Here is a 27,431-nt window from a genome sequence, read left to right as displayed (position 1 = left end):
ACAGCCCCCCAAAACCCCCTGACCTCACCCACACCCCCTTACAGCCCCCCACACGTGCCCTAACCGCAGAACCCCCGCCCCCCCCCAACCCTCGGCCCCGCGCGCCGTTGTCCCTCAGCCGCCCGCCCCTTCCAAGCGCCTCCCCACCCCGTCGCGCCCACTTCTCCCCACAGCCCCCTCCCCCCGGCGGCCCGCGCGCCATTTCTCTCACCGCCACCCGCCGCGCCTCAGGGCCGCGCTCCGCACCCCTCCCCCCGGCCTCTAGCCCCGCTCCGCGCCTCCCCCCCGCCGGCCCCCACAGCACCTCCCCCAGGCCCGGGGGGGGGGGGAGCGCTGCGCACCCCGGAGCCGCCGCCGCTCCTTCCCCATCAGCCACCAGCACCGACTGCTCCTTCGCTCGGACTCGGGCTGTCCCCTGGCCGGCTCCGCCGCTCCCCTATTGGCTCCCGCCGCCCCTTGCCCGCCCCATTGGCTCCGGCAGCCAGCTGCGGCGTCGCGGTTGGCCGATCCAGGTGTCAATCGCGGCGGAGCCCCCGGGAGTGCCCGCCTCCGCTGTTATCAGGTTAGTGTTAGCCGCGGTGCTGGGGCTCGGGATTCCAAGCGGAGCTGGTTGAGCCCTCAAAGTCCCTCACCGCGCTGGCTTTGGGGGGGTCTCCACTGGTGTCAATACAAAAGAGGAGCTGAGCAAAGCGAGGGACTCCTGCTAACCAGGGACATGGACATGAAGAAAAGGATCCACTTAGAGCTGCGGAACAGGACGCCCTCAGATGTAAGCAATGCAAAAAAAAAATCCATCCCACATTTTGGGGGGTGTATTAAAATTATTACAAAATTTAGGGGTGCAGTTGTGATAGGTAACGCCCCTGCCAGCTGCTGCTGAAGCCGCTGTTGCCCTTGAGGTGCCTACCGGTGTGTGTATGTCTGTGTGCACCCAATTTGGGGTGCCCAAAGGCGCACGCGTTATGGTCTAGGGGAAAACTATAAGCTGCTCCTGAGTCTGCTGGTGTGAAATGCATTAAAGGGGCTTGCAATGCGTTAAATGAAAACAAGTTGGTGGTTCTCTCTGGCTGGTTTAGTTTGCAAATATTTGCACTGGGTGTTGGGCAGGGAGGGACTGTGAATGAGTTGAAAATGGTTTAGTTTAAAGTGCGTCTTCATTTCTTTGCAGTGATCAGGCAAGAGAGACTGGGGAGCCATATTTGTAACTTTGTAGTCCTCATGAACGCGCCCTTTCTCTCTCTCTCCCTCTCCAGATGCTGAGAAGACAAAAAATAGGATTTTAAAACAAATGTTCACGGGTTTTTAAAATCTGATCCAGCTGACAGTATCGCAAGCTTTTAATAAAAAAAAATTGCCAAAATAAATGCACTCTCCACCCCCTCTCCATCCACACACACAAAAAGACTGGATTTTTTTTTCCTTGGGGCTGGACTTAGGTTGTTGTTCAGCGTCTGACTGAATAAATGAGAACAAGAAAGTTTGTCAGGACAAAAATAGCCCATGGCTGGTTGTGTACAAATTATGCAGACACGAGAAAACCTAGTTACCTCTCCTCGTTTTTCTGTTTGTCTCCTGATCCTGCAGCGATTGCAACAGAAAGGCGATAGGGGTGGGGGAAACCCAACTTGGGAAGACCCCTCACCCCTTGCCAAATGCACCCAAGGAGAAATTAAGGTTGGCTCTGTGTTGGTGCGTGTATGTGTGTGGTAGTTCTCCTGTGACGGGAATTTGGTGTTTTGTGCTGCGCAAAGGTGACCGGTCTCGTCTCTCCTGTGTAGTCATCGGTGTATGGGATCGTTGCAAGCGCCTTTTCCTAGCCTGGGCACCTTGGGAACTTTAGTGTAACACACAGAGTAAATAGCCAGTCTCGGGGGGGAACCCTCCCCCCCCATCTGGCCAAGGATTTTTAGAAGCCCAGGCGGAAGAGGTCATTACATAATGGCTTAAATACTAACATAGTTTGATATTTGAGGGCAAGGGGAGGTGTTCTCCCAACGATTCGCCTCCCTCTTAGACTACTAGGCTGCTTTGGCTGGAAGGCTCTGGGCGTAGATAGGACCGAATGAAAACATACCTCTCCAGAAATCCAAAAGTATCCCTCTCCTTTTGGAGGGAGGGAGGGAGGAGGGTGGAAACTGCCCCAACGGTTTTCCTATCGCTAGTAAAATGTCTGACGGACAAAGCTGGGCAGATTTACGTAACCTTCTTTTTAAACTTAACAAAGTATTGAGGAAGGAGCAGGAGGAGGGTGTTTCCGTTGTATTGAGCTGGCTAGTGGGTCAGACACCTTGCCTTGAATATGAGCAGCAACACCTAGTAACAAAAAGTGGTGTGTGTGTGTGTGTGTGTGTGCGTGTGCAGGTTGCTGCATGAGCGGGGCTGCCAGTGCTCCCTTGTGTTGCACTGTGTGTATGTGCCAGCGAGCTCAGCACACGAGGGCTTGTTGTTTGTGAGAGCTGTGCAAAGGGGACAAAGAGCAAACGGAGGAGCTTCCTAAAGAGGGGCCTCTGTCCCTACACCTCTGCCGGGGAGACGAAATATTCCTCCCTCCCGCCCTCCACCCCATGAAATCATTCCCAACTTTGTATCCTCGCGTTGGCAGCACCACAGTAAACCTGAAGTAGGACAAGACGCCATGTTTTTTTCCATCGAGCTGCAAAAGAGAAAACGGCTGGGGTATGAATCCAAGGCGATTTATTCTTTAGGAGCCGTGCGAATTCAATAAAGGAGGGAATTCTTAAAGCCACCATTGATGCAGTTAGCAAACATTCCTTGTTTGTTACATTCTGGACGGAGCGTGTGTGTGTGTGTGTCGGGGTGCGGGGGAAGTTGCTTTATATGTTAGTATTTGTAACAAACTATAAAATGAGAAGCCTATATGGATCTGCAGTTTAGTAATAACGATGATGATTTGGTGGGGGAGGAGAAAAGCTTAATGTTTTGGGATAGGGCAGGTCGTGGACGTAGAATCGTAACGCTTAAGCGGCTGAAGCAATGAGGGCGCACTCAGGGCTCGCTCTGTGTGTGTGTAACATGACTGCCAGCATTCAGGTCTGCCATTTTGTCACTGTTGTTGTCACTGAGTTTGGGGGGGAGGGAAGGAGAGGGGAGGAGGATGTTTTTAAAGAAGATAAAAATCTTTTAGCACGATTCCCAGCAAGGTACCGACGGTGTATTCTAACCCGAACACTGCTGCAGGGTGGCTGATGTGGCGGGGGCCTCCAGGGAGGGAGGCCGGGTGTGGGTGTCTGCAGAGGGGAGAATCCCAGTGCCTGTTTGTCTCCCTGCAAAGTCGTCCCTTGGCAGCGTGGAGGAGCCTGTATCTTTAAATGGAGCGTTGGTAGCTCGAAATGGAACGTTGTGTTCGTGAGCATTCTGCGGCCTGGTGACTAACGTTCGGAGGAGCCTGGAAAGTCAGTCACGCTCTCGCCAGTAGCACCTGGCTGCGTCTCCCCTTTACACCCACCGTCAGCGCGGGCATTAATACCAGTTTGTTGTTGTTCGTTGTCCAAATCCCGATAGTACTTGCTTCCACGGAGCTGGAAGAAGCAAACAGACATAGAAAGTCGTTTGCACAGTGGGGTTTTTTTGTTTTTTTGTTTTTTGTTTTTTTGAGATGGCTTTAAAATGTCTGCAGCAGCTTCCAAAGGGAGGGGAACGCATTATTGATGAGTTGGGAATATGCTTTCTTCCTGGGCAGGGCCCTGCGGGAAGGTAGGTCTCGATTTTTTTTCATGGATTATGGAGCAGTAACAGCTAGCGCCGCTTGAGGCTTATCTGCACTTTTCTTCACGCTCCCCATTTTTAACGGGTGCAGGCGATAAAGATTTTCTCCAGACTGCTCAGTGGCACGTTTTAGCAACAATAGTTTTAAACCAAATTTGGTTTGCTTTTCTCCCTGTGCTTTTGATGAGTGGAGAGTAACATTAATAGACCTTCTTTGATTGGGACAATGTTTCTTTGCACTTCTATAAACTCAGTTTTGGTGGGTAAAGAAACCCGGTTAGTTATCTAACATGTTACTTTGTCAAGTGTAAAGTCTTTTTTGATTCTGAGAATGAACTCGCATAGCAAATGCTATAGTTCAAATTGTTCTAGATTTCATTATAGCATATTTATTTTAAAGACAACTGGGGAGAACAATGTTTGTCTGCATTGCTGTTTTACCAACCAAATCCGAAGGCACCTATTAAAATGTGGCCAGTTCATGTGCATACACATCCTCTCATGTCGTGGAGAAATCAAGTGTACAATCTGGGGCCTGCCACTCTTCAAAATACCCTTTGAAATCCAATTTAGTGAGCTTGTGCCTTTGGGCACTAGATAAAGTGGCAGACTGAATTTTAAAAGTGATTATTGCTTGTGCCCATCCACTACTTCATGCAGATTGTGTGTGTTTCAGTATAGACAGAACAATGACATTAAATTTTGATATTTCATTCATCTGTGTTTACATAGGTGTAAAGATGATGCAGTATTGTCAGTAACTACCTGACAGGTTAATGGTTTCCAGTACATATTTGCACTACAATCCATATTTTAGCAATATCTGGTCATATTGTTCCATTGGGATTATTATTATTTTTAAAATTACCGTTAAAAGAAATATACTCCAAAAAATTGGCCTTCACTTTACAAAACCAAAGTTGATTTAACTGAAGCTTTTGAGCCATTTGTGCCTTGGTATTGCAGCCCATGTGGTATTTAACATACATCAGCCCCTTGCCAGGGTAGAAGTTTTGCAAATCAAGTGGAATAGTGAAGTATATCAGAATTTCATTACCTTTGTGGGTTTTTGTTAATATTCTGTAGGCTGTAGAGAGATTTAGTATAATTCTTGTTTGGAATACTGCTTAATACTGTGTAACAGAACTGGTTACTTTGATCTGCTAAATCTTATAATCCTGTAGGTTTAGTATACATATTAATTAACAAAAGTATATAATGCAAACATATTAAATATGGTGGAATGCATAGGAACCCCATTTTTCTCCTCTCCTCCCCCCCCCCCCCCTTTTTGGGTTTGTTTAACATGAATTTAGTGATGGTGAAAGGTGCCAGATTGATAGTACCTGAAATTATATTTTTCTATGTATTGTACAGTCGGTGGCTATGCAGTTTTTCCTACTGGAGTTTTCTCCTTTTCTTCTGTATCCACTGTGTTTAATATTGAGAAAGTAGATCATATGCTATGCACATAAGCTTAGATGTGTATCTTACTTATGATAGTAGTTTTCTGATGTAAACACCTGTCCACTTGGAATTAGAACAGATTATTTCACGTAGGTTACTAGAGAGCCATCAGATGGCAATGTAACTGCTGAACTACATAGAAGAAGCTTTTGTGGGCAGATTTTTGGGCGCTTGTTTATTTGTATTGTATATAGCCTAACTCAGTAGCTAAATACAAAGGCTGTAAAGCAAATGATCAGTTTTAACATTCTGTCTGGCTAAGCAGCACAGATCTTGCATGTGTTTTTGAAATTCTGCTAAAATGTCTTTTTTATGCTTTAGAGATATGTTGTTGATTACTTTAGTCCAAAGACTTAATGATTGTTCTAAAAGGGACACTATTAACTTGAAATTTAGTCAATTAAAATAAAAGTTGAAAGTTACTTCATTTTTTTTCACATCTCTGGATTCCCCTGCCAAAAACTTCTGTTTAATTTTATTTATGTCTGTTCTCTTCTGTTGTGTGGAAAACCTACACAGACAAAAGGGAAAACAGTGAAAATGACTACTTATAAAGTCCTATGAAATACCAAAGGTAAACTAAAATATAGCTTTCCCCTCTAGTCCTGTATGGTTACTATGTTAATTGCAATAATAATAAATGGCTTAAGTTGGTGTGTCTCTTTCAAGATTTGCATTCTTGTAAAAGCATTGTAATAATCCCAGTTAGTGTCTTCATTTAAATTTTATCTCTTGTGCTGAAAAAATAAAAAATGAAAGGTACTCGAACTATTTTATGCAGCTACTAGCAGCCTCTCTAAATTTGTGACCTCCTGGTAGTCTGCTAAGTTCTCAAAAGTGTATATTAGGGCTATATGTCTCTGCATCTATACTGCTGGATCCCCAGAAGGGGTGTTTTAGTAAAGGTGAATAAATTGTTTGTGCTGGAACAACTGATATTGGAAACGGGCAGGTATGAAGGAAGCATAGTGAGGCAAATATGTACCTCATTTGATCTAGAATAATGGATGAGAATGAACATGCCCCGGTACAGAATTCATGTGTGAGATCCATAGTGAGCAGTCTAGAAATCTTTTTTTTTCCTTTTTAAACTTGACCAAGTTGTAAGCATGTGAAGGGATCTATGTATGTACAAGATAAAAACTTGGCTGCCTACCTTTCTAATCTCTCCATAATGTTGCCATTATCTGGTGGATTTTCTAGATTTTTATTGTGTGATTTAATCCTGATATTTCACCCTCAACTGTTCAAAATTCCCCAGTGGTTATCAGTATCTCAAATGCAGTCATACTTATGCAAGGTGTAGGATGATTCATCTGTGTACAGAACAAGAAAACATCAACTTGAAAAATGGTTCTCTCTTGATAAAGGTATCAGAACAAAAGTAGCTGAGCTTTAGTTAACAAGCCACCATATAATGGTATAAAGAATTGCATTATGTCACATGAAGAAATAACGGGAAGCTGAAAAAAGAGACACAGCAGGAAGAACAGCTCACTAGTACGGACTCTTGAGGGCCTAGGTGATATGATTGACTTAAGCCTGAATCTGATAACTTGTCCTACAACCAGATCTGCACACACAGAATCTTGAAAATCAATGGGCAGCATCTGCCGTCTGCTACACTGCCCTACTTCTGCACCAAGATGTGCCAATATTTTGAGCTTAACCATATGGACCTTCAAAATGCAACATTAGAGGCAATAGTTCAAGGCCTACAGTACACTATTCTTCCCCTCTTAATTCATCTTGAATTCCTAAGGACTGTATTGTCAACAAATATGTACATCTTTAAAGGCATTGAATTTGTAGTGTAAAGGATGATGGCTGCCTTTTAAAAACTGATCTACTGTATGTACTGCACCCCAGTTAGGAATAATCGTAGACATGGACTATATTTACTCATTCCATCTCTTTGGATAAGTAAGAACATTTATAATGGAACTGCAGAGGCCAGAGAAAGGTAAGAATTGGACCCATAAAAATGTAACTACTTATGTTTCAAGTGTGAACCACTTTCAAATGATTTAAACAATGTAAAGCTTTAGATCTGAGTGGTGCTATGACCTCAACAGTTCTGGTTTCCCAGCCAGAATCTGGTGTTGGAAGAAGTGTGTTTTGGAATTCCACGTGAACGGACTGGAAGATAACAGAGTTGGCATAACCTGACGCTAACATTGAGACTTTTCTGGCTGTGGCAGCTCTCAGTGGACTGGGTGATAAACACCTTGGCCAGGTAAAATGAAATCAAGTTTGTACGTAGCCAGGTATGGTTTCTCCCGAATGAGAATAGTTAGTAGTTACTCTCTGCTGATGGGTCTAGCTGCAGTTGCTGGTTGTTACTTGACTATGAACTTGTTATTGTTGTAACATACAAACCATTTTCATTTTCTTCCTCTGCCATCCTTTCACCCTACCATTCTTCAAACAACGTTCGTAAACTCTCTTATTTTCTGCCTCTTACCTAACTCGTTAACCTCGCTTTTCTCTCTTTCCTGCCAGATTTTCCCTCAACTATGGGATTCACTTCCTGCATGCTTTTCTTCAAATACATTGTGTTTCTTCTCTTCTCTTTTTTTAAATTAATAACTCTTTGGGCTCAGTCTTGCAGCCCTTACCTACATGAGTCGTCTGAGTGAAATCTAAACAAGGTTCAGGATTTGGGATTACTATCAATCTTCGTCTTCACTTCGACCTGTATAACAAGAGTCACAAGGCCGACTCATTATTGGAGCATTAATTTTTCAGTCAAAGTGGCCTATCGGGCACTTCCACTCAGTTTCTCTTCCAAGTATTAAAAAGGTTGGAAACAGCATGTCCCAGTAAATCTAGTGAGACATTTCACTTACATGGTACTCAGTACCTACAACTTTCCAGACAAGATATTGATTTAATATTAGTGATTAATGTGCTAACAATCTTAGGAAACTTTTATTTGACTTAAGGCAGGAAATAAATTTCATGCTAAGTTTATGAGAGTAGCAGATATGGTTGATCCAGTACTGAATGACCACAGAATGTGTACAGCAGTCTAGCTAAATGTTAACTTGGAATTAAACCATTTTAAAATTAGGTATGACGTGCACAAGGTATTTGAATGCGTGTTTACTGTGTGGCGCGGAGGTCATTTAATAATCTCTAGCTTTTCTATAGTGTTTTCCATTGGTAGATCTCAAAAAGGAGGTAAGCATCATTTATCCCCATCTTATAGATAGGAGAAGTGACTTGCCCAAGGTCACCGAGCAGGCCATTGGCAGAGCCGGGGATAGAACCAAGGTCTCCTGAGGCCCCATCAGTGCTCTGTCTGCTAGAACATCCTGCCTCCAGGAAAAAGACATGGAAGCAAACCTCAAAGTGGCGCGCACAAAAAAAAAAGTGGTGGGGGCATTTTAATCACTTCACTGTCACTGTTTAGGCCTGGCCCCCTCAAACGATGTTCAGACCTTAGTGGCTCAGGAGCCAAATTAGTGATCAGTATTACCCAAAAGAGCCACAGTCACGTGAATTGATTGTTTCATTTACATGTATATAATTCTCACAGCAAAATGACTGACCAAATATTCTACAATTGGTTAATAAAATAGTAAAAGCTTCCTGATTGGTTAATAGTTTAGATGAATTAATAACTAAATCTCCCAGTTTTAATATGATGTGCTGCAAAGAGCTGCAGGAGAGGGATTAAAGAGCTGCTTGTGGCTCATAAGTCTCAGTCTGGGTATCCCTGTTCTAAGGCTTTTGTGCTGGTCTATAGCTAATTTTATAAAAGAAACAAACAAACTAGAAAAACCTGCCTATGTGCCCTTGAATAAAGGGGCTTGCTACATTTTTAGAAGTATTCTTTGACTTATTGACTAGCATGGTGCATATTCTTGTGTATATACAGGTAGTTACTGAGATGTTTCAGTTGGAAGCACGCTTACATATATTTTTAAGAATCATGTCACACGAAAGTCTTACTAAAGTCATAGATCCTATTTTTTTTTTTTTCTAGAAGTTTTGGATTGGAGGTGCTATGCGGTTAGTCTCAGCAATTTTGATTTTAGGGTGTATACCATTAGCTTTCTTCCTCCCTCCCTCTCACCACTTTCCTATTTCATTTGAAACTTCAGACTTTCTTAAACTCCACTGCAGAAACATAGTTCTTAAGATCTTGTCTTTGACTGTCTATGTATTTGTTGGTTTCTGGGCTGACGGTGACACACTGTACAGAATGTTATAGAGTGGAAATTTACAGATAATGGACCAGATTCATGGCACAACTTTAAACCCAGTTCAACTGGCTAGTGAAGTATTATTTCCCCTGTGTATAGGAACAATTTGGTAGAGTTGATCTAGTGGTTCTTACTCCACACCCTCTGCTGGCCCCCATGCATGGGGTGTGGCCAGGGAAGAGTGGGCCTTGCCAGGATGCCCCTGCAGGCTGTTGGCAGCCAACAGAAAATGGTAACCTGTAAATCCTACGCCTGCTGACTAGTCATTCAATCTGAATCATTAACTCACTTTCCATGGGTCCTCCTTCCATATTCACAATGAATAATTCAAGAACAAAATGCTAGGCTGGTTAAGATTTGGGATAATTGTTTAGAGCTAAGGTGTTGGTGTATTTTTAGTTTTAGTTTTAATTGATCTAATAACTGACAAACTGCTTTTTCTTACTAATGAACTTGTAACGCTCAAGTATTTCACTGTGGCTAAACATTATGGTATTAATATTAAAAAAAAAAAACTAGTTAAAAGTGCACTAGAAGTAATGGGGTCTTTGTGCACACACACACGTACTCACAACTAGAGTGAAGTAAGCAGAGAACTGTGCCAACACGATACGAAAGTTAGTGAGCTCTTCAAATATGCACATGCTGAAATTGTTGGTTGTAAAAGTAGTTTGGGATTAGGTAAACAGTACAGGGAGCTTCCAAGCAAAAGAATATGTAGGTATTAACATATTAAAGTTTGATGGGGCTGGACCATTCAAAGACCACCCCAGATAGAAGCTTTTAAAGTCCAATGTTGTATTTCACATGACATTTTGTGCAAAGATTCAGAATTCCAACTCCGTGACTACAGGTGCCAAGTGGATAAAATGGCTTGAGATGTGAATAGGTCATTTTTATTTACAGTGCTGTCTGTGATTTCATTTGTTCAGCATTCGTGAACTTGGCAGCCCCAAAAGTGCATATATTACAATCAGTCCGAGTGTGCTGGTGTTTTCCATGTTGGATAGGATTTGAGCCTGTCTTTTTAAATGAAATGTACATGCTATAGTTAAAAAAGTAAAATTAAAATCTGCCATAAGGGAACCTTTGAAGTTAGTAGGACATTAACCTTAATGAAGATGTCTTTGGGATGCGCTGTCTGTTCATACAGTTTCCATAATGTGGTAACCGAATGCCTCCCAAAGTTCTAAAGTATATACATTAGGCCCATTCAGAGTGTCCCCTCTTACTGAGACCAGGAGTCCCTGCCTCCGCTACTTTAATTCTTCAGCGCTCTGGCTGCTAGATGTCCTGTTCATAGCTCAGGATGGGAGGGGTATGTGCTGTGTGGTTCCCCAGAAGGGAAGTGTCCCATCCTGATATGTGGAGTTCTCTGCGTTTATGTTGCATAACAGTGACCAGGCTCCGTGCTAGGTAAGTGGCACTCCCATGGCCAATTTTCTTAATCGTTTGTTTAAAACACTTATGATATTTGCTGATAAATAGGTGAATGAAATTAGTTTGTTTCATCTCGTCAAAGGCCTGAAGTAAGGCCTGGGGGTTGAAATATCAAAATTACTAAATTTATCCTGACTCAGATAAAAAACAAATCTTTAGTAACATGCTCATGTTTGGGGGGCAGGCGTGTGTGGGAGGGGTTATATTTAAAAATATATGTGTTTTGGGGGAGGTTCCAAGTATCAGAACCCTTCCTGTATCTGTTGAAATGTAGGTTAGAAAAATCTCAGATTTAGTCCAGCCTAGGCGGTCTCTCCTGTGAGAGACAGAGCAGTGCTAAAGGAATAGTTGAGGATTACCCCATTATAGGGGAGTCCCTAGTGGCATAAAGCCAGCACACTCCATGCCAGGCCACCTATTTCCCCCTCCCATACCCTCCCCCCCACTCCTTCCATGAAGGTGGAATGCCAGAGGTGGGAGAGGAATGGCCAGAGTATGCTCAGCTCTGGAAATACTGGAATGGCAGAACAGTCTCTAGGAGGTGTGTCCTACTTGGCATATATTATAACAGCCCAGGAGCTACTCTCATTTAACCTGGGGGCCACACTGGGTCCTGGCTGCCCCCAAGGGTGTATAAAGGTGGTATAATGCCCCTCTGCCACCTCTCCTTAGGCGTGTCAAGCAGAGCTAATGCACCTCTGAGGATCCACCTCTAAATGCCCAGTATTTTCCAAAGGGCATGTATGCTGCTTACAGTTACTGATTAAAAGAAAAAACAACCTTTCCAAACCTCTCTTGGTTTCATTTTGGTGGCTGGTTTCGAGCCGGAAGTGCAGAGGTTTGCATAATTGCACCGAGTTTGCAAAACTTCACAGCAGCTGCAGCTTCAGTGCAGCCTGTTTAATAGGCTGAGCACTCAAGCATGTCTTGATGCCACATTCCAGAGAGTATCTGAAGGGAACATCCATAAGCATTTAATCCTTTCTCCCAGGGCGTGGCAAAAGTAACTTTGAGGGAGAAGACTATCTTGTAAACACTGAGAATGTAAGGCTCTTTACCATCAGTTTTTCTTTCCCCTGATTTTTCTGCGAAGTGCCAATGATGGGCTGTCCTGCCCTCATTACACTTATGGGCAGTTTAACAGGATTCGCCCTTCTCCAACAAGCCAAAACTTTCAGCATGGAGAGTATTGTGTCCTTTTGCATGGAATATGTCAAAAGATAATTGCTCTTGGTTGCGGTGACAGATTGTGCCAGAGAACAGTTTATTGCAGTAACATAAGTTGGGGTGAACAAACTGGTAGGTTTCTGCCAGAGGATCCCCAGCCCACAGGATCACTGATCTGGAATTAAGTGCTGGAGCTAGCAAGAAATCTGATTTGACAGCCTAAAAGGATGTGTGTCCATCATTTGATTATGAGTGATGCAGGGGCAGGACTTCCTGCCAGGCCCAAAAGCTCAGAGGGACATGCTCCCGCATTTTGGGGGAGAAATAGAGTTTCTGCAGCTGCCTCTAAAGAACTGAGCGGGCTCCCACTTGTCACAGACCTTTTCCCCTCTCCTTATGGACGGAGAGAAGGGAGCCCCTGGCACTGAGATTAGGCAGTGCGGGACAGGAAGGGACATACCTCATTTGCTAATCCCAGTAGGCCAGACACTGGCCAAGAGCTTTGTGGTACTGAGTGAATGTGCTTCCCCTTACTCTGTGGGTAATGTGGCCATGTGGAATGGTGGCCATTTGCGGTCCCTACCTCCAGTGTCAGTGGAGTGGTGTGGCTGAATTTGATCCTTGGCTTTCTACTAGTAAACTTGCTATTTAACCTGTTAAAAACTGAGTCTTAACTGTGCAGTTTTTGTAATATCAGTTACATCGCTCTTCTAGTCTTGATGATCTGTCATGGATTACAGTTCAGGGATTTACTCGCTGGGAGTGCCTACTTGCCTTTGAACCATTGCTCTGTGCTTGCAGGAGTGAAATTGTAGGCTCTTTGGAGACACGTACATCAGTATTTTCCAATGGGTTTATGACATGGTGGGTTTTTTACATTATATATATAATATAGTGCAATAAGTACAAAGTTACTGCTCTGTATTCTATGGCATGTGTGTAAATTAGTATGACAGAGTATATTTGTTTTTTCAGAGAAGTAAACTGACTTACGTTAGGGTCTCTGTACTTATGCAGAAAAGTGAGCAAGGAGAAAAATCATGACAGGTAAACTGTGCAGAGAATGTGTAATGAAAGTTGCGTACGAGTGTCCCCATGGAATACAGTGCCTGTGTGCATACAATGGGCTGTCGTTCACTCAGAAATGAGCATCGTTCCACAGTTCACACCACGGGTACATTAAGAACGCCACATAAGCAGTGATGAATACAGCTTAATACAGTATCTGTATGAGAAAACTCTGGATCCTATCGGTTATCACACATGGAGTACTGCAAGGGGTGATGTGATCAAAGGCATGGAGAGATACAGGACACACTGTAATCCATAGTTAGGCATGCAAAGTGGACGGACATCAAGATGATGTCCGTCTGGAGGAGTCTGCCCACACCAGAGATAGAAGGGAGGGGCCACAGAAATAAGTAAGGAGTCAGGTGAGGAGAGAGCAGTGACCTATTTATGGTTCTAGGAGGCCACACAAAAGCAAGCCTTGACACTAGCAAACCACAGAGCAACACACAAGCCGCAGTGTATGTGCCGCCAGGAAGCACCTGGCTCAGCTGGTGGCCGTTTGGCAGGCCATAGGCTGGCAGAATGGGGAAATGGAACACCCAGAGCCGGCCCCTGGGATGCAGAGACCAAGATGGAGCCTCAGAACCAGTTAGGGCTCTGCACACTGTGACCAGATACGCAGACAGTCCCAACCATGCAGCAGTCATTGCCCCGACTCCCAAATGCACCACGTTGCATTGCAGGCAGAGGCTTTAAAGATCCACACCGCAGATCCCAATGAACCAATCTGTCTGTCCGCCTCGCCACTGGGCTTATTGCAGGTTCCTTTGCTGCAGTTCAGGTGTGTGACCCCTCTGCTCTGGCAGTTGAGTGGCCACATGAGACTGGCTCATGGACAGGAACCCTCTTGGATATAGAGATGCTGAAGGACAGTGTTATCTTTGGTGGTTACAGAGAGAACCTGTGACATGCTGTTCTTGCATTGTTTCCCAGAACTCATCAACTCTTTGTGGGTGGGGAGCATGTGGCATGCTCGCTTTTCTGTGCGGTGCATAGGCTGAGTGCTGATGGTATGCCGCCTCGCTATACTGCAGTTATGGGATGCTTAGGAGGGTGCAAACGTGATGTGATCTCTTAGAACAATATTGCACAACTTTGTACCTTTCCTTCTGTCTAGATTCTTATGGAGCCCACTACCACCAGTAGTTTGCTTGTGCATCATGCAGTGAACAGAACAGCTGGAGCCTAGATGCCTAGGAGCACTGGAGGTCTCCCATCCTTTTACACAGCCATGTAAAAATTATCTCTGGAAACTTACTTCCATAGTCTAGCTCAGGGGGTCTCACAAGAAATTTTTTGATGGCCTCAGATGGCAGCCACCAACTCTTGCTGGCGGCCACTGACAGGTTTTCCTAAAATACTCTTAACTTTTTTAGGAAAAACAAATAAATATGCACATATACATGTCCAACTCATAATTTATTTATGTACATTTTTATTAGAGACTCAAAAATAATGTACAGTTGTCTCTGTTCTTTACTGGACCTAAACAGAATAGAAACAAATAATGTGCTTTGTATATTCTTTTCTTTTTTGTTGTTGTTGCAGCTTTTGTTTGGCCGCTTCTTCTTTTTTTTTTCCTTCTGTTTCTGTGAAAAGTGATATATGTTTAACACTGCTTTGTCCCTGCCCCACATCACTGCCTAGGAGGGTGTGGGCGCACAAAAAGCCCCTGGTAGCCGCATTTGAGAAACACTGGGTAGCTTGTACCTCTCGTCAAAGATAGTGTCTTCCTTAGCTTGACTGAACTGCAGGGCTCCAGTAAGACAGTATTGATTCAAATATGATACGGCAGACTCTCATGTTCTTAATTCATAATGGTTAGAGCCCATTCATCATGTTCTGAAGTGTATACTGAGCCCTATAAAGGGGGTTAGGGTCTGAGTGGCTAATACTACAGCCATCCATAAACGCTTATCTGCTATGTTTTATTGGGGTGAAACCAAAGGGGAGAAGTCCTGTGTGTGAAAACGAAGAGCTCAGTGACACACTCGGCATGTTCAGTGGGAAGTGTGATAGGTCTGAGGCCAGTTTCCACAGAACTACCCAGATTCTTTTAGAAAATAATCCAGGGCTGCAAATCTCCTTTAGCTAGTTAGTGGTCACTTTGGATGGGCTATTACCAGCAAGAGAGTGAGTTTGTTTGTGGGAGGGCGGAGGGTGAGAAAACCTGGATTTGTGCTGGAAATGGCCCAACTTGATGATCACTTTAGATAAGCTATTACCAGCAGGAGAGTGGGGTGGGAGGAGGTATTTTTTCATGCTTTGTGTGTATATAAAAAGATCTTCTACACTTTCCACAGTATGCATCCGATGAAGTGAGCTGTAGCTCACGAAAGCTCATGCTCAAATAAATTGGTTAGTCTCTAAGGTGCCACAAGTCCTCCTTTTCTTTTTGCGAATACAGACTAACACGGCTGCTACTCTGAAATTAGTCTAGTTAGATACTCTTAATGGGAGTGGGGTCTTATTTTCCCTTCCATGAACCTTCTTAGTAAACCTGCCTTTGTCACTGTACGTAAATATCTATAGTGTCAAATCTTACACCCTGCCCTAGTCCACCCTTAGCCTGGGAGGGAGGGAGTTATGCAGTGCCCAACACGTTGGGGCTCCAGTGGTGATTGTCTTCTTTGGTCTAGTTGGGCAATAGGATATGCTAGATCAGTGGTTCTCAAACTTTTGTACTGGTGACCCCTTTCACGTAGCAAGCCTCCGAGTGCGACACCCCTCCCCCCCATAAATTAAAAACACTTTTTTATATATTTAACACTATTATAAATGCTGGAGGCAAAGTGGGGTTTGGGGTGGAGGCTGACGGCTCATGAGCTCCCCTGTAATAACCTTGCAACCCCTTGAGGGGTCCCAACCCACAGTTTGAGAAACCCTGTGCTAGATAGATGTGTGTCTTCCCAATCAGGGCCCTCTTGTGGATGGGAGATCACTGTCAGACCTCCTCAGCTGTGTGGACTCTAAGAAAAAGGGATAAGCTCTCGAGAAGGGAAAGATAAAAGGAGAGGCACTTAAGAGAAAAAGGAGTGGAAAGGGGAAGGGAGGAGGAAGTATATGTGTGTGGGAGGAGGGTAAACTAACATGGGGTATATAACACCTGTGTGTAAAATTTGCAGGCTGGTTGTGTCAGCTGCTGTGTGTAAAAGTGCAGACGAAAAATGAATGCAAAATAAAGTTTGTGCACTGAAAACAGAATGAAGTCAGGAAGTTCACAAAAAGAAAAGGAGTACTTGTGGCACCTTAGAGACTAACCAATTTATTTGAGCATAAGCTTTCGTGAGCTACAGCTCACTTCATCGGATGCAGTGTATGGTCTCACGCAGCCATGTTACCGTGGTCCCATTGCACACCAGTGGTATTTTCTATTCCTGTATATTTAATGTGGTGAAGCCCGCTCTGCTGTGGGATCCTTCACTTTTTTGAATTTCAAAATGATTTTTAACTTTGCCACTGTGAGGTTGCACTAACAAAATTTGTTGAATGAAATTTCTCTCTCAGCGAAAAGGGCCAAGATCCCCAATTAAGCCGGAGGCAGGCCGGCTCCTCTGCTGCCATTTCTGATGTGTCCTTCCTCCCCTCTTGCCGCCTCTTTTGCCTGCTCATCAGCCAAAGGCTGAGGGAAGAGACTCAAGAGCTTCCATCACTGTTTTATGTAGGAGTCTGGTTGTTTTGGGAGTTTTCTACCCCTGGATTTGTCTCATCCAGGTAGTAACCAGTCCCCACCCAGTATCTTGAAGTATTGTGGCAAAAGGACATGCCTATTGAATACTTCTGGGTTTGCTTGTTTCTCCTGCCTTAATTTCAAATGAAGGTGGGGTGGTGTTTTTTTTTTTTTTTATTTAAAGTGAGACATTTATATAGGAAATAATACATACAACTTTATTAATAGTCTTCTGGTCTGTGTGTGGATTCTTTTGCAAAACTTGTACAAGGACACTTGTTTATCATCGTTCTTCTGGGGAAAAAATTGGGAACAAACCTGGAAATTGCATTTCCTGTTGAAACTCTGATTAGTTGATTACGTGCATCACTTGTGCACCTATGCCATCTCTGATCTCCCTTCACCTGCACGGAGCCCCCTTGAATTCAGCACATGGATTTCATTGCAGGAATGGAGACTAAGTGATTCCACATAAAGTTGAGTTAGATATCTAGTAAAGCTATTTGATGCACCCATGGCTATTGCATCACATTGACTTGAATCTCCTGCTATGTGATTACTGCAATAGCCATTTTCAAAAAAAGAAACATTTGCATATTAACTGCGTTGTGTATGCAAAGGAAGGTTTCCTCATCTTGCTAACTCTGTGGTTCTTGCAAACTCTCTTGGGCCCTATCCCCTTTGCTTTTAAAACAAAAGATTCTCCAGATTTCTCAGGCTGTCTGTCACAGTAGGGGGACCTGACTATTGCTGAGTTTTGGAACACTGCTCTGCCTCCAGCCTTTTCCCCCACCTCAAGTTTCAATGGTCTGTTGTATCCCTTGAGGACCTATATCATGCAGGGCTCTGTAATGCAGTCATAGGGCTGTATTCCTCTCTCAATGCTCTCATAACTTACCCATTGATAGGGGAGTATTTTCACTCTTTATTCTGGCAAAATGGGGGAGGATTTACTGTAGATTCGTAACTGTAGTGGGTCACCACTCATGGTGTGTATCCTGCTAGTGTTTCTACCAGGGATGTACTGAGTGTGGTAAGACTGCATGAGGATTTTGGTTAAAAATTAACTGTTTTTATTCTTTAATCACGGTGGTGGGTCTTTTTTGTCTTAAAAGGCTGCTTTTTTGCTTCAACATCGAGCTGTGTCATTCGAAGGTGGCACCTTCGTAAGGGCTGTTCCTCAGCAAGAAACTCCCATACAGTAATTTATCCCAGCTTTTGCTGAAGGGGGCAGGGTCAGCATTTGTGAGACCACATGGGCAAATCCTGCATCCTCCTTTTCCTCCTCCCTCTGTTCCCCTCCATGACCGCTCTTTCTCTACAGTATGGGGGAAGGGGATGGTGAGACAGAAAGGACAGGATCCATACGTGCTCAGATGAGCGCAGAGGGGGAATCAGGCTATATCCACTACACCTTCGCTTCCAAGAGTACGTAGTGGAGTTAGGAGTACAAGTGCCATGGAAAGTCTGGCTCTCCCTAAAATGTAGTATTAGTTAGTCGGTTTCACTTCTCAGAAAATATCTCCACAGCCAATGGTCTAAAATTAAAGTTTACTTCTTTGAATAGCTTGTTGTAATAAATTGAGATAATTTCTTAATGCAGAAAATGGTATTTTAAATCACGGATGTATCGCATTGACAGGCAAGAAGTTATCGGAGCTGTAGGCTCTTTTTAATGAAGTCTTGAATATTCCAAGCTTTTGTTAAAATATCTTTAGCAGTAACTTTGAACAGTTGTTAGGAACTACTAGTAAATCATGTAAACTAGGATTAATGCAATAGAACTGGCTCTAAGCCATTTGCAGAATGCCATCCATGTTCAAGTTTGCTTCATTTGTCTTTGTCTAATAATCATGTTTGTGAAATGTAGCTGAAATCCATCGTGAGATATTAAGCTAGCATTGTAAACAACACTGCATGGCAGAAGCTGGAAATAACAGTTATCTGGTGCAGTTGCAAAGTAAACAGCAAACTGTTGTATTTGGTTCCATAGCTTAAGTGGGTTTTTTATTATTATGCTGTTTAAACATTGTACCTGACTGCAGGATAAACATTTTAACACATTTGAATTTTGTCTTTTCCAGGTTAAAGAACTCGTTCTTGACAACTGTAGGTCAAATGAAGGCAAAATTGAAGGACTCACAGATGAGTTTGAAGAGCTGGAATTCTTAAGTACAATCAACGTAGGCCTAAGCTCAGTTGCAAACTTACCAAAGTTAAACAAACTTAAGAAGGTAAATAAAGAAGTGCCACATGTTGTATTTTGCTCTTAATGTATTGCAAGAAAAAAATATAAAATGCGAAATAGATGTTCACATAAGAACTTCCTCTAACCAAGTCAGTTGCGTTTGTTTTAAAATCTCTTCAATTTTTATTTTTTTGTCTGACTTCTAGCTCGAACTAAGCGATAACAGAATCTCAGGAGGACTGGAAGTATTGGCAGAAAAATGTCCAAACCTCACGCATCTAAACCTAAGCGGCAACAAAATAAAAGATCTCAGTACAATAGAACCTCTGGTGAGTTAATGCAACAGCAAAAAGTGCTTTAAGTGTAGTTAAAACCCCTAGGTCTGTATGTGACCCTTACGGGTCCCTTACAAACTAACACCCCAAGTAGGATGCGAGGTTGTCCATCTCTGACACTTGGGCCTAACTGAGGCAGGCTGTAATATGTTGGCTGTGTGCGTGTGATAATGCCTCCATCTAATGGCCAGTCCTCATCAGATAGAGTCAGTACCCGTCCATGGGGGGGGGGGTGGAGGGAGAAGGGGCGGAGAATGGGTGTGGTTTAGGGGGATACGGAGTCCTTAGTCCTGAGACTGATAGTGCAAGTCTGGTAGCAATCAGAAGTTGCTCTGTGGTGGCTGTTCACTGGGCTATACCGTGAGTTGTGTTGGTGGACTCAGGCCAGTTTCTGGTGGGCATTTGTTGACATCACAGTCCTCTTCCCTCCCCGTTTGTGTTTGGTACTAATTAGCACACCTGTTGCTTAAAGAAAACCCAAGAACTGGAAGGGCCAAGGTTACTGTTGATACGTTCTCCGCTCCAAAAATGGTACCGTCAAGCCATGGCTGAGACGGATTGGGCGGGGACGTATGCACGGGTGGCTCACTGTACTCCACTTGTCCTGAGACGAGAGGAGGGGCTGCAGTCTCCAGGACTGCGAATCTGGAGCTAATCAGGAGCCCCGAGACTTGCAGTAAAGGTGTCCTCACATTAGCTGTACACCTATCCATGTCCCACTTCTGCTCTGGAAGAGTGAAAAGCAGCTGTCCGTCATTTCTGTGCACTTTAAAAGTGGGAACAATCTTACACTTCAGGGTAGCTCTTCAGGAGGGAATAAGTAAGACATTTTTAATTTTACAGTATTTGGTGCCATGGATCTTGTCCCTCAGCCCCACTCCTCCACCAGACAAAGTTCTGCTAACAGGTCCCCGGTTTGGAAACTTGTGGGCCATTCCCGACACTTCCATTTTCTACCCCAGGCATGGCTGGCTTCTACTAACAGAAGCACCTGCTCCCCCTGAGCTGTCCCATTTGCATAGCTGGTGCAGAGCCCTGGCAGCATGATCTTATAACTACCACCCCTTTTCCTGCTGGACCCCTTTATATCTCTTGTTTTCACGACACCTCAACCATTGGGTTAAAAGTGGATCAGATTACACCTCCTGCCCTTATAATACTGTTTGGTGTTGTGTTTAGGAATCATGCTGCAAAATCAAGGGCTATGGCAGGCTTTGTCGCCAAGCCTTCAGTCTTTTTACTCTGTTAATATCATTCCATGAAAATCTCGTGCTCTCCTTAGTCTGAACCAGTGGTTCTCAGTTATCTGTTCCAGACCTGGACCCTCCTGAGGCTTCTCCTGTGTCACTGGGATCCATCGCGAACTATACACGACAGGCAGGGTGGCCATGAACCTCTGCCACCTGCTTACAATCTCAGGGGTCTAAACTAATAAACCTTCACAATTTCATAGGAGACCATTGCTCTCCAGCCTTCATACTAAGCTCTTAAAGGGAAACCTTTCAGAACATCCAAGGCAAATCCTTAAGCCACCATACTTGTCTTTTTTTGTGTTTAGTTTATAAGTGCCATTGCTTTGTTTTCCCACCTAAAAATTCTGTGCAGCTGAACATAAGCTGAACCCCACCCCGGTTTTCATCCTGCTGTTGGTGGTTATGTAGGCTCAGAGTGTTGCATAGCTTTTAAAATCGGCTGTTGTATATCCCCTTGCAGTGGAAGATTGTCATTGTGTCCAGAGAAGAAACGTTTAAAATTATCTTACTTTGTCTTGGTGCGGTAGCGCAGATAATCAACTGCCCTAATGTTTAACTGGCCCCCAGAGTGACGTTGAGTCAGGCACTTCACCCTGTTCTGTGCCTCAGTTTCCCATTTGTAACATGGCAGTATGGATACAGAGCTTTGTAAAGTGCTTTGAGATCTGTGAACAAAGAGTACTGTAAGGCCTGACTATTATGTACCAGTTTAGCCGGCACAGAATGAAACTACATGATGATTTAAAACACTCCATTTTATCCTTAGAAGTTGCTTGCCGAGATATGTACCTTCTGGGTGTTAACTGGCTGCCTTTCAGTTTTTAAAGTGCTCCCAAGACAGGTCTCTGATGGAGCCTCCATTTTTACTTATAGAAAAAATTAGAAAACCTGAAGAGTTTAGATCTTTTCAATTGTGAGGTAACCAACTTGAACGACTACAGAGAAAATGTGTTCAAGCTCCTCCCACAACTCACGTATCTCGACGGTTATGACCGGGATGACAAAGAAGCCCCAGATTCCGATGCAGAGGGCTACGTGGAGGGCCTAGATGATGAAGAGGAGGATGAAGACGGTATGTTACTTGCTCCATTTAGTGTATTTAGATTATAGCCAACTGATGTGCATGTTCCTTTCTTCTCCAAAAGCAACCCGTTCACCTGACTTGCGGGTGAGAGAAGGGTTCTCCCAGCACCCAGTTCCCTGGCTTTTGTAGATCAGAACGTATCTGTGGCTCCTCCATAGACTGAGGAAAAGCTAGACTTGGATAGCCCAGGCAGGGCCTAAAAGAAACGCACACCCTTATCTTCAGTCAGAGAGTGCTGGGAGGTCTGGCCACGAGAGAGAATGAGACAAGCACAAGGGCAGCAAATGGGAAGAGGCAAAACTGAGGGGAAAGTGACAGGAGGGAGACACTTATAAGAGAAACTGAAAGGACGTCCGTATTGCTCTCCCTCTTCCAAGCCTTTTACAGTTGGGAGGTAATAAGGCATTTTCTCCATTTCCAGTTGAGAAAGCTGTGGCAGGGAATGAAAAGTGGCGGGCCAGAAGCAAAGCACACATAGCCATTAAAGATTGAGAGGACAGACCCTCAAAAAGGGGAAGGGGAAGAGAGACTGAGAATGGAAGATAGTAACTGGGTTAGGGGACGGGGACAGAAGCAGAACAAGTGAGTGAGGCTGAAGTGTTGGTTAATAGGAAAGCGTGACATTGAATTATCAGTAACAAAGTAAACAACGGCTGAGATAGATGCTGAAGTTTGCTTGGGGCCAGCGCTGTCAAAGGCACTGCAGAAGCAGAGAGTAACTTTATGAATGTTAGGAAACTAACGTGCCAATTCTCTTCGGGTCTGTTGTGCCATTCTGCTTCACCCCGACAGCCTGCATTCAGAGGCATCTGGCTTACCAGTTGGATAATGTCAGGCCGGGTTTGGGGAATTTGCTGGACTCTTCAAACCAAGCTGAAAAGCATAGCACACAGAATAGCTGGACTTGCACTTTCTCCTCGAGTGCAGAATTTGTTATACAGTAAACACTGCAGCACTGCCTGGCAGACGGGTGCACTGACAGAACAACGCAGAGGGTCAGTGGGGACAAAATATCTCTCCAGCACAGTATAAATGCAGGCCTGAGTGAAAAATGCTTTAACTTTCTTCACAAAAATCCATACCAGTCACTGGATTATGGCCCCTTCACATTGCTGCTGCAGCCTAGTGAGAATTGAGCAGCCGCTGGGGGAACTTTCCCATCACCAGGGACAGGACAGGCTTGCTATATATAGCTCTTTCCGTCCCCGCCACCACCGGGTGTAAGGAACAAGCTGGAGGATAGAGGGTTCTGGGAAACCCACTGGCAGCAGTAGGGAAACTGCTGTAAATTAGAGCAGCCCCAGGTCTGCTCTGACTTATACCCGGGCCACCCATGCTCCCCCAACAGTACACAGGCATCCAGGTGGCTTTAAGCCACCATTGCACCACTCTGTGCAGGATTCATTCTGGCCTCATACCTTGCACCTGGAAAAATGCAACAAGCTAGATTCTGCCTTCAAGCAGCACTTGTGTATGTGCCTTTTACATCAGTGGGAAGGCAGGATTTGGCTGGTAATGTTTGAAAACTACGCTTACTGTAGACAGTTAACTGAGCTGATAGGCTTGCTTGCTTGTGTAGAAGAGGAGTATGATGAAGATGCTCAAGTAGTAGAAGATGAAGAGGAAGATGAGGAGGAGGAGGAAGGAGAAGAGGAGGATGTGAGCGGGGAAGAGGAGGTAAGGATTCGTGGCCGGGGGAACATCTGTGTCAGGTCTGAATACCTGCATAGAAATGTAAACCACATCACCACCTTTGTTTTTAAGTGCACACTTTTTTCTTCCATCTAAGAAGCAATGAAAATAAATGGGAACAGGTTTTGAAGAGCATCTGCCTGTGAGCCAGCTGCCATCTAGTGACCAGTAATAAATCATTCAGCTTCTTGGGATCATGTTGAAAACAGATGTAACTTTCAGCAGCTCTATCGTTAACGTCTCCAGAGCTAGCCGCTTTTCACACACAGCCTAATAAAAGCTGGTGTTGAAGTCTCTGAGAGCAGTTGAGAGAAAGAACTTATGTCTCAAAAAGCAGATGCTTAAAGGAAAACTGAGCCCAGACTTCTGCACAATGATACTGATTTAAATAAGATTTCAGTCAGAATGTTTGAGAATAAGATTGGCCTGAAAGTAGAAAACCAAGTACTGTTGGCTTCAGACTCAAGGTGGGGGTGTTTGTCAATGGCCTTTATCTAAAAATAAAAAGGTGCCGATTTTTATAGTACAGAGATTCTTCCCTAAGTCTAACCTCAGAGAGGTTGAATAGGTAAAATGGAAAGCAGAATTCAGCGCAGAGTGTGGTTCCTACACCTTACCTCTCTTCCCCCTGCCTCACCTGCTTCTCTCTCTCACACACAGCTTTCCCTCCTGCTGTTAAAGTAGCAACAGAAGTGGTGAGGTCCTGTGTTTAAGTGTGTAACTTCAGAATGCTTATAACTAAGCTTCGTGTTTTGTTTTGTTTCCACAAACAGGCCCTGATCCACTAATTTCAATGGGAAGTTTTGCCATTGATTTCACTGAACTCAAGATGTAAATTTTTGTGTTTACATATCAGTGTGGCTTTTAAAAGCATGTAGTGGGAAGATTGGTTTCGTCTTTGAGATTGAGAGGAGGCTGAATTTTAAATGAAATTGGGTAATATGGCTACTCTTGAGTCCTGCTGTAAAGAGTGGGCCGGAATCCAGTGTAGGAAGGTATTTTAGGGAATAAACTTGCACACTTATGCGGGGGGGGGGGGAGATACCTTTCAAGGGATTTTCTCAATTTCAAGATACGGTTGAGGGTTGTTGATTTAGGAAAGGTGTTGAACAAAACTCTTTGTTAATCTTTCTGTAGGAAGATGAAGAAGGTTATAACGATGGTGAAGTAGATGATGATGATGAAGAGGAAGAAATTGGTATGGCAATAATACAAACTTTAGTACAGAGCCGAAGTAGTAATGTACTGTTTTTAAAAGCAGAACTGTATCTGAATATATATTGCTGTGGTAATAAGCCAGTTCCTCATGTGGCCTCGTGCATGTGAATAGTTTGTTTTTATGGTCATGCTGTGACAATACATCAAAGCGCACACATAACCCAGCCCGTATTTATTTTGCAGAAGAAGAAAAGGGGCAGAAGAGAAAACGAGAACCCGAAGACGAGGGTGATGAAGATGATTAAACTGAATAACCTATTTTGAAAGTTTCCTATTGTGATTTGACTGTTTTTACCCTGTATTCTTCCCCCCTTCCCCCCCTGAACTTTTTTTTTTTTTTCTTTCTGATTGTAATGTTGCTGTGGGAATGAGAGGGAAAGCGTATTGGGTGGGCGAGGGAAAATGCTATTTTTACTGCCACTCCTACTTTTCATTTAAAATTTTTTTTTGTCCCTTTTAGTTCCTGACTGTAAATGCAATAGAAAGTATAAACCAAGTGGCAATTTGTTTCTTGTTATTGGAGTGGATCGTTTGACATCTTAAACTTAAGATCAGTAGAGGATATCCAAAATAGACATACAGTCTGTTTTGAGATAGCTAAATATCTCTGGTTGTTGGGATTTACCATCTCTGCCAGTCACTAAGCATATTGTAAGATTTTCTGGGGGGATGCTGCAGATCTAGGCAGAGCATCCAGTCCACAGCAACAGGTGTGAGAATGGCATATTGATAAAGTGATTTCTTTGTTGCCTGTTTGTGAATGACTGCCATTTTCAGCCAAAGCTTTCCCTGCTTCTGTAGGTAACTCTTATTTTGCTGTTTGTAAATAGTGACCAAATGTGTTCTTTTTGTTTTTCCTTTTGTTGAGTTCCTTTGGATCTGGTTTATGGGGTGACTACTTTGCAATCCCCCTCTGTGTGTTGTTTTTTTGGGGGTTTTTTCCTTTCTATTTTGGTTTTGTTTTTTTTTTTTTGGCCTGGGATACAGCCAATACACTGAAAATGGCAGGCATTTAAATATATATATAAATATATATATAAAAAAGTGTTCCTAATTCCTGAGTTACTAGTGAAATGAATTTGACAATTGTAATAAAAAAATGTTTCAACCCTTTTAAATAAGGTGTGTACTATTTTGGTCTGTAATATATAACGACACTTAGCCAATTTTAAGTGATGAGAAACGACTTCCACTTGTGCTATATACTTAGAAAATTTTTACAAACCTAAATACAGGAGACAGTACAGCATGTAGTGTAGGAGGTTTCTTTTCATACACGCAAGCACGAAATACTAATACAAAATTGTATTTTCTTACCTAGTGGAAGTCAGTAAAATGACTGAAAATACCTAGTGAATGTACAGTTTTACTTTCATATCCCTCTTTAAAATAGCTTTAGAAGTGACTTGTATTTCCTAGTCAATATTTCATCTGTATAAATACATTTGCAAGTTTTTTTTTCCCAGAAGAGCCAAACTTTTGAGTTTTATGTCTGTTTGTCATTGATGAATTTCAATAAATCTTTTTATACAATTTTTTTTTGTGGCTTATTTGAGTAAAATGGGCCACTGGGAATGAACTGCATACCTTTTTAAAAGGCATTTAATGATAACACATTCTGTTGAATTCCCTGGTATTTTTAGTAGTCGCTTGATACATTTTCTTCTATAAAATTGCTCTAAGCCATGGTTGGGTGAAAGCAAGGGGATATTTTCATTTTAATGCAAATGATGGTATGCTATCTTTATTTCAGAAAGTTTGTTTGTTTTTTAAGTTGCCAATAAGGTGACACATTTTAGCATGTTAATTTTTCCTACCAGTGGTCTGTCCTAGCCATATTAATCCAAGTCTAACAGAGAGAGCCTTTGGCTTTCTTCTGATTGTTTTAGTTACCATGGCTCTACATGTCAGTTGCTAGGCTAGTCTGTTTAGCAACGTTGGTGTGGTTTTTGCTTGCTAATGAATGAGACTAAGGTTCCTCGAGGTCATCGTTTGTTTCTCATTAAAGATCCAAAGCAAAATCTCCTGGTTTTCCTTTGTTGGGAAGGGGTTCTGTACCATAGCTGCATGGCATACAATGTTCCTAAAAGGGACGGGCATACGCGCACACACGCGCGCGCACACACACACAGAGAGCGATGCAAGCTACAGAAGAGCACACGCACTCAGTCCCGGACTAGTCCCCTTTAAGAATGTGCCAGTTGCTTTACAGATAACTGCATATTTGCAGCATTTATTTGTAAGGCGTTTCTTGAAGTGCGTGAAAGTGAATGTGACAAACACTGGGGTAATCGATACACTTGCAAGTAAAATTGGTAAGTTTAAGGGCCAGATTCCTCTAACCAGAGCAGTTGTTAGAAAGTCTAACTAACAAACACCAGACGCCTCCGGAGCCTTATCTCCACTAGAGCTGCTGTCTCTAAAACCAGATCAAGACAAGCAAAGGGGATACTTGAGTCAAGTTCCCTAGTGTAGATATGGCCTTACACCAGTAAAACAGAATTTGGCTGTTAACTTTACATCATTCTTCTAAAGCTAATTGCCTTTCTCTCCGCTGTTTTACGATGGAACAGACTTGTGGGAGTTATCCAGAAGCACGGTTTATAAAGGGTGAGAGGATGTAAGTCACAGTTTTGTTTGTTCCACCAGTAGTCTGTGTGCACTTACCAAACTTTCTTCTCTTGGAAAGTAAATTAATTTTTAAAGAGTCATTGCAGAGGTAAGAAATTCCCAGTGATTTGTGATGCCAGAGGATGTGCATTGCACACAGACACCCATAAAGTAAATGTGTACTGAGGTTATTACTTGGCACATGAAGTAACATTCCTGTGCACCAAGCATTACATTTCCAGTTACTTGTTAATTGTTGAGGTCTGTTAAAAAACCAAAAGCTTTCCAGCACAGTGGGG

At 43.3% G+C, this 27,431-nt stretch overlaps 1 protein-coding gene across 5 annotated transcripts; it reads left to right on the top strand.

The window, feature by feature from the left end:
• Positions 1-382: 382 nt before the first annotated feature.
• ANP32A (acidic nuclear phosphoprotein 32 family member A) lies at positions 383-26,055 on the top strand. Of its 5 annotated transcripts, none has more exons than XM_007059504.4 (7): positions 383-769; positions 18,837-18,986; positions 19,147-19,269; positions 21,402-21,600; positions 23,192-23,289; positions 24,442-24,502; positions 24,706-26,055. In XM_007059504.4, exons 1-7 carry the CDS (start codon positions 716-718, stop codon positions 24,765-24,767), a joined length of 747 nt encoding a protein of 248 aa, XP_007059566.1. In that variant the 5' UTR covers positions 383-715; the 3' UTR covers positions 24,768-26,055. The 5 variants fall into 5 exon arrangements, with proteins under 5 accessions (XP_007059566.1, XP_037766296.1, XP_043379273.1 ...); XM_037910368.2 differs by lacking the exon at positions 383-769 and adding an exon at positions 1,486-1,674; XM_037910369.2 differs by lacking the exon at positions 383-769 and adding an exon at positions 2,932-3,051.
• Positions 26,056-27,431: the final 1,376 nt, after the last annotated feature.

The sequence above is a fragment of the Chelonia mydas genome, chromosome 10, assembly GCF_015237465.2.
Source record: "Chelonia mydas isolate rCheMyd1 chromosome 10, rCheMyd1.pri.v2, whole genome shotgun sequence".
In the NCBI taxonomy this organism is placed as follows: Eukaryota; Metazoa; Chordata; order Testudines; family Cheloniidae; genus Chelonia; species Chelonia mydas.
The sequence above is the reverse complement of the archived record's forward strand: the minus strand, read 5'-3'. Positions and strand labels throughout refer to the sequence as shown.

Excerpts from the sequence above, each read along its gene's own strand:
- ANP32A (XM_037910368.2), top strand. The coding sequence starts at position 1,501 with ATGGCTGGTTGTGTACAAATTATGCAGACACGAGAAAACCTAGTTACC. Across the intron at positions 1,675-18,836 it reads GCACCCAAGGAGAAATTAAG|GTTAAAGAACTCGTTCTTGA; the intron begins GTTGGCTCTGTG and ends TGTCTTTTCCAG. Across the intron at positions 18,987-19,146 it reads AGTTAAACAAACTTAAGAAG|CTCGAACTAAGCGATAACAG; the intron begins GTAAATAAAGAA and ends TCTGACTTCTAG.